The sequence below is a fragment of the Paroedura picta genome, chromosome 2 (genome assembly GCF_049243985.1).
Source record: "Paroedura picta isolate Pp20150507F chromosome 2, Ppicta_v3.0, whole genome shotgun sequence".
NCBI lineage: Eukaryota > Metazoa > Chordata > Lepidosauria > Squamata > Gekkonidae > Paroedura > Paroedura picta.
The window spans coordinates 90,848,746-90,861,659 of record NC_135370.1 but is presented as its reverse complement, the minus strand read 5'-3'; the positions used below and the strand labels follow the sequence as shown (position 1 = coordinate 90,861,659).

Genomic DNA, 12,914 nt, shown 5'->3' with positions numbered 1-12,914 from the left:
TTATCAAAAGGCTATTTCCTACAACTGCTGAAGACCATTTCAAAAGCAGGAGAAAAATCATGCAAAATCTTGCACCCACTGCAACTGCTCTTGCCTGATGTGCTTTTAGAATGCTATTCATCAGTTCCTCATTTAGATGCAGGTGGTATCTCCAGCCTCTCTCTACTTTGATGAGAGCAACAGGATGGTAATGAAAGTATAGTTTGCTCTTGAGCAAAGGGCTATTTCCTCCCCTTTCTTAGCCATATATTCTGCTTTTGACGCATTGGTGCTGTATCATAAAATACTACCCCAAGGTTTTCACTGAATGGATTATAAATTACAGGATTTTAGTGGAAAAGACAGCACAAAATTAAAAAAGAACAACAACTCATATACAGCACATCTTTATTTCCAAGGTTTTGCTAGGACTGACAAAATTCTTAAGCCATCTCAAAGCTCTGGAGGCAAACTACACATCAGCTTCCTCTAAGAAGGACATAAGGTATTATGCACCACCATCTCATCTCATGTAATATAATGGTTACAAAGGGCCCAGCAATTATACTACCTAAGCAACATTACAACATTTGAATTCTTTTGTGTGCTTAACTAGATTAAAACTTGTGTCTGATCCTGCTCACATGATGTGCTTTGACTTCTGGAGGCTGTCAGTCACTGAATCCAGAAGGCTTTTATCATCTTTATCTACAGGAAAAAGATAATAAAACATTAAGGCACAGTACCACAGTTTGTCATCAAGCTGTTGGAAAATTCCACCTAGGGCTGCTAGGACTAGATTCCATGGTCTTGTTCTCAGGGCTTCTGCAAAGAAGCCTACATTCTACCAGTTGTGGGTTTTCTTTTCACAGTGATGACTCGTTGGCCTGCCTTCTGAACAATGTGTTGACCTACATTTTGGGTTGGGGTGGCTGAGCAGTATCATTAAATATATGTGAGGTCACCAGATTAAATATATGTGAGGTCACAATTTAAACTTTCACAACATGCAGGGGGTTCAGTCATATAGATTTCTGAAGGTACCACTGAACAACACAGAAACATCCACATCACAACATGTGCTTGAAATTATTGCAGTTATCTCAGGATATCATGGCTGTCTGAAGCTGTTATTATACAGTCACTCACCATGAGGTCATCCTTTAATCTCTTCAAACCAGCAGGCATTAATGGGATTAATAGGTCTGGCACAGCAAGGCTATCACCACACCAACAGGTGCCAGGCGGCTATGGATGGAGAGTGTGGGACAGCCACCTTGCAGATCTCGGCCATGCCTGAGCAACAAGCACACTTTCTGGGAGCCCCATGTATGCCACCCTGACCTCCACAATGGAGGAAAGGGGGATATACATTTAATAGCTAACAGGGTACCTCTTTTCTCCAAAAATGCAATAGGTTGAGAGCCAGTGTGGTGTAGTGGTTAAATTGCTGGAATAGGACCTGGGTGATTTAGGTTCAAGTCCCCACTCACCATTTAACACACTGTGTAACCTTGGGCCAGTCACTGTCTTTCAGCCTAAACTACCTCACAGGGTTGTTATGAGGGTAAAAGAGAGGAGAGAGTAGCGTCATGGATGCTGCGCTGAGCTCCTTGGTAGGAGGGCAGACTAAAATAAAACATAATAAATCAATACTTTTCCTTGAGCATGATCTGTGCTCTTTTATTCCATGGAGTTTGAAAGATGGAGTTTAAGAGTTGAAGCTCTTTTTGCAGTGAGCACAGAACTGAAACTGTAAACTGGCTTATGCCATCCTGCTGTGCTGAAGCATTGGTCACAAATTACAAAAAATAAACCAAACCAATTCAGCCAAATATAGACTTTTATTGGGGCAGTATCCATTTCTAAGCTGTGTCTAGAAACATCATTCTCAGCTTTCTCTTAAAAAGGACAAACACATACCTTGAAGCCTGATGGTGGGGGGAGCCAAAGAATACACTTCCCCAGGATAAAAGAGAGAGAAAGAGAAAGCCGCATGCAACCTGCTGACTCCTTCCTGGAATACCTATGCTGTGCCACTTCTTTTGAACCACATATTTTCTGTAAAGCCCTTAATATTTATACCCAACCAAAACAAAAACCTGCAGTGCAATTCCATGCAGTCCACACCCTTCTAAGCTCATTGAAGTGGATAGATTTAGGAGGGTGTGATTCTGCTGATGAGGTTGCACTAGAAGGTACGCGTGCTGGGAAGTGGTAGTCACTCATGGCTTCCCAGCATGGCCTTGCACAATAAAATTCATGATTGCAGACTGCCATCATGTATGATTAACCATATGTAGCTTGCATGGAAGTTCATGCTTTCTGTGAAGGAAATGTGTGACACATGCAGTGTCTCTACGAGCAGTAGGGTGGATGGATTCCTTCTGGTTGATAAGCATGGGCTAAAATGTGTGTCATCAGGGCTTTAAATCTGATCCTACTGCTTACCACCCTGCGCCCACCCTGCACAAGCCCATAGCCAGAATTTTTCTTGGTAAAGGAACAATTTTTTTGTAACAAGACCTACCTAGGGTTGCCAACCTCCAGGAGGACTGGAGACCTCTCAGAATGCTTTTGTTATGGTGGGTTGAAGGCAAACAATAATTTGCCATTTCACCTAACCATAATAGCCCTTTTTTGGGGTGGGGTGGAGGCCCAGCTATGAGGATGAGGTTCAGTGTAGCTGCAGAGTGCAGAAAGAAAGCTCCCCAAAGTGGGTGGGTGGGCAGGTAGGCTGTATAGGCTCACAGAACTCAGGTTCACCCTGCACTCACTTGTCTGTTGATGCTCAGACTTGGGGAGAGTTCTGCCCAGGCATCCTGGTGCATTGTCAATGGGGTTAGCCATGGGGGGGGGGGGCTTGAGTGGCGAATGCTGGCTTGTTTGTTGTGTCTGCCACAATTCCATGCTGCTGCTGTCTCTGCCCACGCCACAGTTTTGGGAACTGGAGGAGCAGGGTAGGGCAGGGGTGCAGGGCAGCAGAGCTCGTGGCCTTTCCTAGCATGCCATGCAAACACATGGAGGCAGTGGGAGCAAAGGTCCACTGGCCAGGCTTTGAAGGGTTGGAGCTGCTGATCATTTGGCAAAGCCTCCCCCTCCCTCCCCCCCCCCCCGGCAGTGTATGGCATTCAGGACTTTATCTTCCCTGCCGAGTTACCCTCGGCAGGAGGTGGGGACTGTGGCTGAGGTCCTGGAAAGCAGGCTGGACAGACTGAAGGGCGAGCACTGCCCTGCTGTGCCCACCCATGGCTATGGCCCTGATCCTGCAACTCTTGCAAGAGAAAGGTATCTGTGGGCTATGTGGATGCTGTGGGCTACGTGGATAGGAGCAGCCTGCTAGAGCAATCATAAAATACCTTGTCTATTACATGATTGCACTCAGATACTCAATGACATTGTAGATCTATGGCATAGCATGTATGTGTGTGTGGGGGGGGGGTATTTATACACTGTCAGTGTTACATTTTAAATACTACTACTAGTAGTGACACCAGTTCCTTTTGGAAGCAGTTATAAGAATTAAAGCAGTCCCATTTGGTACAGAAAAAAATGGGAACAGATCTTAAAATGAAAATTTTAGGGATCACTCTAAAACTTTCACAAGTTAGAAAAATAAATAAATAACCCCTAAAACAGCCAGAGCTGTTCCCACAGGACAGAACTTCAGGGAGAGAAGTGTGAGGGCTGACTCAGTTTTTCAGTCATGTAAGCAATAACCATCTGAGGCTTTCAATCTACCCATGAGGAACCAGAGCCGTCAGCCTCAAAAGCCACTCTGCTTCTTGTTCGTTTAAAGAACACTGGATCATTATAAAGTCTGTTGGACCATGCTTATGCTCTAGAAAGTACTGAATCAGTCGGGCACCTGGGTTTTCTTTTTTCTTCTTTGTTCTGTAATATGTATTCTAAGTTTTCTCAAGATTAATGAGATATATCTGAAACATGCTCATGAATTTGTGGGTTTGGATACATTTATGCATTTTTCCATGCTTAGCCTTTATTGTAGTTTTATTGAGTTTCTTAATTCTATTTTTAATGGTAATTTTTCTTGTTTTTATTTGCATTCTCATGGGTCCCCCTGAAGAAGCATATGTGAAACTTGTAAGAGCAGTACTACTGAACAAAATAATTTATTTTTCCTTTATATTATTGCTATTTTTCTGCTCAGTCTTTAGTGTGGCTATCTTCTCCTGTCAGGCGTTTGAGGAGACATTACATAAGACAACTGAAAATTAATTTCTCACTGTAACTAGAACCATCTTGTCACAGTGGGAAGCAACAAAAGCTACTCCCTATTTCTCCTTGGGCTAATATAAGAAAATGCCAGCTTCGGTTGAATTAGTTCTTCAAATATAGTATAGACGAACAACTTGCTTGGCTTAGCATGTTGTTTCATGATCAGTGTGGTTACACAAATGGTCTCATATCAATATCTATAAGTCTTGCCAAGGAAGAATTCAGCTTACCGTATACTGTCAATGTGCAGTTGCATTTTTCCTGCCCAAGTGCATTCTCAATTAGAATGGAGTAGTCTCCACTGTCCTTGTTAGTGCACGCAGGGATCATCAGGGTGCAGACACCACTTGTAGAGTTGTACCAGAATTTAGAATTGGCTGTGATGTTGACATTGCCCTTATATAATGTAACCACCGGACGAGGGTTTCCCAAGAAAGCACAGCTCATGGTACAATCTTGGCCCCGGCGCACTGCATGATTTTTCAGTGGGGTGATGAAACGAGGGGCGTGGCGCCAGTCCCGCTCATGATATTCCTTTATCCTTGCACTGAACAGTTCTGTTGAGGACACAATATGATCATCATTGGCTCTAAAACCAGTCAGTTACGTGTTTGGCTACAGAATCATAGAGTTGGAAGGGGCCATACAGGCCATCTAGTCCAACCCCCTGCTCAACGCAGGATCAGCCCAAAGCATCCTAAAGCATCCAAGAAAAGTGTGTATCCAACCTTTGCTTGAAGACTGCCAGTGAGGGGGAGCTCACCACCTCCTTAGGCAGCCAATTCCACTGCTGAACTACTCTGACTGAAAAATGTGTGTCTCAATTCCGTGCTGACATAAACAATTTCTCTTTTAGTAAGAGCAGTTTGTTTTAGGAAGTAGAATCATAGGCATACTTCAAAACAGTGTTACAATAATTCTAGAAGGCCATATATTAAATGGAGGCAAATCGTCCTGAGATGCTTTGTCTTTTCTGTGGTAACTTACTCTTGAATACATAAACCCCAGTTTTGAAAATCACGAATGGAAAGCTCTGTTCAATGAACTTTTCCCAGATGCTCTGATAAATTTAAATTGTGCTGAGTGAAGTTTGCATCCCTCCCTTTCATTAATGTGACTATATAGGGGGATATGTTCTAGAGTTTCTGTTCTTCACTCTTGCAATCCATCCAGATTGGATTTAAAAGGAAAGAACAATATAGTTTTCTTGGGCATTTACTAATTTGTAAGTACTGAGTTTTCAACTCAAATACAGTCATTTTAGCTCATGTTTGACTGAATACAGTTAGCATCATAGTAAACATGCAGAGAAATCAGTTTGATTCAAGAGAAAATTTCATTTTATGGTTGCACAAGCAATTGAATCTCTCCCAGTCTCCATTATGGACTGGAAAATAGGGATACATCATTCTTACGGCTGTTTTAAGTGGGAAAATACAAATCATCAGTACTTTGTGAACTGGAAAAGCTGTATAAAGAGAAATATACGGTCCTTTAGCTTCATGTATGTCCTGGGTTAATTGGTGTAAAACATTATAGAAGATGAAATTATTAAACATACAGAAGAACAATCTTAGTTGAGGAAGATCAATATGACTTTAGCAAAGGTAAATTTTGTCTCACAATCTTTTGGTGTCCTTTGAGGAGGCAGAGAAGTCAACAGAGACTGCTGTGAGTTGGCTAAAGTACTTTGAGGAGATCTGGTGTGAGTTAGGCAATCTGTTGGTCTATAAGGAGTGCATCTTTATTCCACATGTACATCATACCACATAAAATTGTGACCATGCTTCCGATGACGTGCCTGGCCCTCCCCACAAGGGTCAGTCAGAGGGCTGACACACTGTCTGGAAGTGCAGGAGGGCCTCTGATTGGCTGCCAGCCACTGAGTAAGGCCCTCCACCCTCCAACAAACCCACTGCGCCCTCCCTGGCCTGCCACCATCTGCTGCAGCCTCCCCGATGCCTCCCCTGCTATCCTTGACATATATATGTTTCTCTCATTATTCTAATGCAGGGCTTTTGGGATACATTGTAGAGAAAAACCAGTTGGAGAAGAGAAGTTAAACTTTCCTGTTCTGCTAATTTGCCCCAGCATACCCCAGATTGTTTTTAGTTCACTTTTTTTCACCAGCCATTCTCCAAATCTTATAGAAAGTACAATGGGAATAAAAGCACATTGTGAGGAAAAATGGGCAGGCATCCTGTGAAAGAGCCTCTTCTACCCCACATCCTATTACCTTGGCAACTGCAAGTTATGGACCCCTCCTCTTAAGATAATGCCTTCAGCTCTCAGCAAGAGGGAGAACAGATAACAGTCACGAGCCCTTCCATTATGCCCAGTTGCCATCACTGAAGCTACACAGAGTAGAGAGAACAACGGGGGCAACCTTCTGCAAGAGCAGAGTTCATTCTCCTTCCCATGGGAATGTTTTAACATATGCTCTGGTTTTGTTTTAATATTTAAATACTGTAAAATGCTTTAAAAATCTCTGGCTGAAAACAGGATAAAAATACAACGTCAATAAAAAGGCTGTGATGATTTCCAGATAGAGAAGAGTCTATGGCAAGTTTGTAAGTTGTACATAAATCTGTGAAAACCAAACTATTGTCTCAATATATATATATATATGAATACAGGCTTACCTTTATCTTTATTGATATGCCAGGAATCCCTTGAATCTAAAGGATCACTATCACCAATATCATTGCGGGCAATGACTCGAAAGAAATATTTTCTGCCAGGAAGCAGACCTGTGACAGTATACTTATTACTGTAAACTTTCTCCGCAGCTGTGAACCATGTGGCAGTACTGGTGTCACGTTTCAGGATGACATAATGGGCGCTTCCATCCTCTTTGATATCCGGAGAGTGATCCCATGTCAGAGATACCGTGTTTGGCACCTCCTCATAAAGGTTCAGGTTAGTAGGTGGCCTTGGGAAATCTAAGAAAGACATACTAAGCATGAGTCATTGCTTATCTCTGTTTGTAGCCATTCACCCATTTTTGTAGCATTTCTCACTAGGGGGATGAACTAGTCCATGTTCTTTTCAGATCACGTGAAATTCTAAATTCCTACTGAGGAATCATCAATAGATCAGATGGGTCTATGGCTTTGGCAGAGCAGTGCTGCACATGCAGAAGATTTCAAATTCAATCCCTAGCATCTCCAGTTAAAGAATCTCAGGTAGCAGATGTTGAGAAAGAACCATCTCTGCCTGTACTCCAGAAAGCTGCAGTCAAAGTAGACAATACTGAGCTAAGATTCCCCAGTGGTCTGATTCGTATGTCAGCTTCAGCTCCACACATTCAGAATTATGTTCTTATTTCTATTAATTATCAGATGCCAGTATTCATATCTCACTGATGCCTATGCACATTGTTTATTAACTGAAATGCTGTCTTCCTAGCACCATAAAACACATAATAGCACACAGCAGCAGGTAGTAATAAACAAAGACCTTATTGAAGGAACTGCCCTACTTATCTATACAGTACTGCATGATATTCTTTTATTAGCCTACAATCATGTTACACAATCTGGAAAATAATATTTATAGTTCCTAGGCCTTAACAGTAATATACCAGTTAATGCTGTGATAGACAGTAAATGGTTAATGCTGTGACCCAGCCTGAGAAATTTGAGTGATGAGGTATTCAAATGGAGTTCTTTAGTTGAGAAGGTCAGTTAGGAGTGAGGGAGGTGAGAGTTAACAGGGAAAGAACAAAACACACTGGGAGAGGATCAAAAAGGATCCTGAATTAGGGAAGTGGGACAAGTAGTCCATCCCTGTAAAGACTGAGGGAAATAGCTCCTAGAAGACAGAGTGATCCCTTGCAAGTGTATCAGGAAGGAAACTGGAACTTGTATGAATGTTCCTGACCTCACCAACTTAAGTGTCTGTGAGACCAGGAAGCTTATGCTTGTTTATATAAACAGAGACTGCCAAGAAATCTTTCTCCTCAAAATTTAAAAACCTGTCTGAATAACAGAAAGAGCTACTTCTTTGTGACATTATCTGATGTTGATTTTTATGCAGTTACCTCATTCCTGTTGCATGTTCACCTCATATGTCCTAAACCTGATTTCTACTTGACCATTTTCCCTCAAAGTAAAATAAAACATTATTTGCTTTTTATTTACTATCATCAGCCTCTTCTGTGCTATTATAAAACAAAGATAAAAGAAGGATTTTAGTCTCTCCTGTCAGTTCCATAGGATGGACCAGCTCTATTAATATACATTCTAACCCAGAGAAAAACAAAGAATAGACGAATAGGGAATACTCAGCTAAGAGCTAGATAATGTGAAATCCTGTGTGGGAGGGTGAAAATGCCATAAATGTGTTTTACCATTTAAAAGTTTCATTTCCAAGGCCAAGTTACATCTAAGCAGATATTACAGTAGAAGATCACACTTTATAGGCCATGGTTTCATTCAACTTCAATTGAGTGTAATATCTGTCCAACAAGTTATAGTTTTTGGTAGGTGTTAATCCAGGATTCCATACAATTATTTAACCAAGCTTGTCCAGTATGGTTTGTACTAACTGGCTTATCATGAGATCTAAATGCAAAGTCCAACTTTGCTCAGTGCCAGTTCTCCACTTAGCCTACCTACAGAGGATCATTGCCACCATTTATGGTGCTTTCTCAGGGGATTCTTTCCATCCTTCTTTCCATCCTACTGACACACCAAGGTAGAATGTGCCTGAAGATTTCCAACTCTCCAGAAGGGAATTTAAAAGGTAAAACAAGACAAGAGAAAAATGCAGCAAAACATTGACTTGTTTCAGTTTAGAAGTCTAAGAAAAGGTATGAAAAAATAGCACATAGCCCCAGAACTGGTTCCACACACACCTTCTCACACTCACTGAACTTCCTGATTTTATGCTTTCATGCACATGACTCCTAAAAGGAGATTCTTATCCTACAGAATAAAAATGTTCTTCTCCCATGCAGGTATTCTCCTACTCCAAGAGTTTTGCTCCCATTTTGGTGTTAGAATATCAATTCAGAAGTTCAAACAAATTTTCCAAAGATGTAGAGATAATCCATTCATGTAGACAGTGCACCCCTTGATATATGGATAGGCCCAAAGAAGGTGAAACCGACCTTGACCAGGACCAGGGCCATTTCAGTCGTGGGCCCAATCTGGTGGAACACTGCTCCAAAAGATATCAGAGCCTTGTGGGATCTTGCAGGGCCTGCAAGACAGTGCCATTCCGCTAGGCCTATGGTTGAGGCCCTGATAGACCATCAAGAAGTGCTTGCTTCACTGCTGAAACAGAGGGAAGATCTGCCCTCTTAGAATCTGAATTCCCACCCCCAGCCTAAACTAGTTGGGGGCTACCGAAATATAACATGTTTTCCTGATTATGCAATTTTATATTCCGAACAATTGTTTATGTTGTCACGCACCCTGAACTTCCAGAATGGGCAGGCTACAAAAAAAAAAAAAGGTTTATTTATTTATTTTTATAAAGGGAACAAAGTCTCACTTTCACAATTATGTCTAATTCCAAGCTCGCAAGGCACTCTCCTGTACCTGCCACTCGCACGTGGATGTCATAGAAGGCTTCTCCATAGTCATTGCTGAGCACAACGCGGTAGAGTCCAGTATCAAAGCGTTTGGTGCTGTGGATGAGGAACTGGGAGTGGTTCTTCCTTTTGGTGATGTTCTCCCTTCCCCTTGTGGGAATTCCATCCTTTTGCCATACCACAGTTGGTGGAGGGGAGCCCTGCCAGAAACAAAATTTGTCAAAAGCAGAAAACATAACTTATGCCATCTTTTCTTTCCCTGATTCTTTCATCTGTCTCTCTCTTTACCTTCTCTGCGTATCATACTTAGAATCATGCTTGCTACAGCTGACATGGGAAGAGGTGGACAAAATAAATGGAAAGGAGGAGCCATGAATGCTGGGTTTCTTACTCAAACAGCTGTTTGGAAGCGGTAGAGTGAATTGTGACCTGGCAACTAAAAAATTTAAGGAAGAATTCACTTTTGAGAACATGGCAGGAAAAACAGCCATTACCCAGATTTCCCTTTGAACTCCACACTTCTGTGATCATATAGGAATAGCCAAACCACATATAGTGAATCCCGGATAGTTCTGAAGGCTACAAAAATGCCCAAATTAGTTTGGAGGAACGTAATGAATCCCCAGCAAACATGCAGCTATTAATGGCAGTGCTTGATCCCACCGATAAAGCTCCATGGCATGGATTTGAGGAGAAGAGATTACAGGGTTCATAAAGCCCTGATTAGTCTGGCATCCCAAATAGCATTACTTTGCATTATTGTGATTACTTTAAAAGAAAACAGTACACATGCAAAACGCTGTATTTCTCCTGGTAATTACCTAGTTTAACTTTGGGGAGTTTTTCATACATCTATGGAAGTTCTCATTTTGCCTGTGTACATAACAAATATGAAATCTAACCACATACTGGGGTAGACTTGTGAATAACCAGGCTTCTCTGTCCAGTCTAAGCCTCCCTTCCACAAATGACTCAAAATTTTTAACCTTACATAGCATTCTGTGCTTTCACAGCTACTCATCACAACAGTGTTTAGGGTAGTTCCTGACATCCAGAGATCAAGTGACAAACAAAAGTAGTACAAAAGAAAAAACCTTACTGAGTATCCTGTTCCAGTTACAGACATTCAGAAATATCATAAATAATTTGGCAATGCACTTAATCAGTTATTTGAAGAAGAAGAAGAAGAAGAAGAAGAGTTGGTTCTTATATGCTGCCTTTCTCTACACGAAGGAGGCTCAAAGTGGCTTACAGTCGCCTTCCCTTTCCTCTCCCCACAACAGACACCCTGTGAGGTGGGTGAGGCTGAGAGAACCCTGATATCATTGCTCAGTCAGAACAGTTTTATCAGTGCCGTGACAAGCCCAAGGTCACCCAGCTGGCTGCATGTGGGGGAGTGCAAAATCGAACCTGGCATGCCAGATTAGAAGTCCACACTTCTAACCACTACACCAAATTGGCTCTCAGAAATAATTTGGCATTATTTCTAATACTTACGTTTTGTTGCAGATGAAGCAAAGCTAATTTACACATGCTGAGACCCTATGCCTTGTCACATTTAAAAGGCCTGATAGTACTATCCAAAATAAAGGGTCAAACTGAAATTTCTGTAATTTTGTGCCCCTCATAATCTAAAGCCCCAAACTGTAGCTCACTTAGCTTCTGCATAAATCCAGCTCTGGATGAGGGCATCTTCACATGTCAGTTCAGCTGGGCTATCTGGACCAGTATTTAGTGGAATAAAGATCTCACACAAACATGTACTTGCCTCTATCACCCTCAACCCAGTGGCAATTAAAGCCTTATAAATGTGTGAAAAGATGGTAATGAAGAGAAAGTTACAAAATCTTAATTGCAAAGTAAACTTATAAAGCATTATTTTCATAATATAGGAGCCAATCATAAAGAATTGACAGCTTACAGTAAAAGAAGCATTAATACAGAGGGCAGTTCCCGCACGAACAACCATGTGACTCTTCAGTCTGGCACTCAGATCAAACTTTGGAGGAGCTAGAAGACCAACCAACACAACAGCAGAGAATGAAAGAAAAATAATTAAAACTGTCTGTTAGAAGGTAATCAAAACATGCCTTCACTGTTGCATCCCTACATCTCCAAAGGAAAAGTCGCTAAACACCAGAAACTACCAGAAAAAGCAATAGATAAAAAATACATTACTCCAGTATCAGGCCTTGGAATACTGTTATTTTTAGGCTAGTGGTGATTCATTATCCCAACCCATTACAAAAAATAGCTCCAATCACTATGCAAACCAAGAGGTGACTGATGTACCAATGAATATTTGAGCTGCCAAAAGGTCCTGGCAAAATGTAGGTCCTCATGGGGGACAGTCAGATATGGTTTAAAACATACTGTATGTTGGGAACACATTTCTTAAATATATCCACATTCTTGCCCAACTGGGAGGCAATGGATACTTTGGTTACCTCTGAGTACTTAACAAGTATTAGTTGTAGCAAAGAGGAGGATGGTCAGATGCTATATATAATCCATGAGTTGACACAGAAGTCTGGCAATTGTATAAGCAGCAAAGAACCAGATTATTATTATTATTATTATTATTATTATTATTATTATTATTATTATTATTATTATTATTATTATTATTATTATTTTGATTTATTTCCCGCCACTCCCAAATGGGCTCGTGGCGGGTTACAGTGTCTTAAAAACCCCATTAAAAACTCCCATTAAAAGACTTTAAAATGTCACAACATGGCGGCACAATAATAAGATCCCCTTCCTACCCCCCTTCCTAAGGTGGAGGAGAAGGAGGTCAACGATGTTCAAGAAGAAGCCTGGGGGAGAGCAGTCGATTTTGAGACTTTGAGTTTTTCTTGTTAGTCTATTTACGTTTAAATGTGGCTTTGAAATTGATCAAAATAATGGTGCACTGCAGAGAGAGTGATGCAGGGAAACATGTCTTTGTGAACTGCTCTGTTGGGTAAAATCTGCATCTCAAGTTTGCTTCAGGGAAAGAAATAACATGCTCAAACCTTCTCCCCTGCAAAGAGAAATGCAGCTTAGGAAAGGTAATTTTTTAGCATGCAAATACAGAAAGGACTGAAAACCTCCCTGTACCAGCTGCCTGGAGATCCTTAGTAGTGATTGCAGGGTGAAATAAACACAGCAAGAA

General features: G+C 41.4%; 1 protein-coding gene across 2 annotated transcripts in view; it reads right to left on the bottom strand.

Moving 5' to 3' along the window:
- Positions 1-370: 370 nt before the first annotated feature.
- The window catches only part of IGSF22 (immunoglobulin superfamily member 22), a 52,569-nt gene continuing 40,025 nt past the window's right edge, over positions 371-12,914 (bottom strand). For both annotated transcript variants that reach the window (XM_077321571.1, XM_077321572.1), the window contains 5 exons: positions 11,679-11,767; positions 9,765-9,957; positions 6,861-7,160; positions 4,449-4,775; positions 371-687 (listed from right to left, as the gene is read on the bottom strand). In XM_077321571.1, coding sequence (XP_077177686.1) covers positions 620-687; positions 4,449-4,775; positions 6,861-7,160; positions 9,765-9,957; positions 11,679-11,767 — 977 coding nt within the window. In that variant the 3' untranslated portion in view covers positions 371-619. The remainder of the gene's footprint in view (positions 688-4,448; positions 4,776-6,860; positions 7,161-9,764; positions 9,958-11,678; positions 11,768-12,914) is intronic.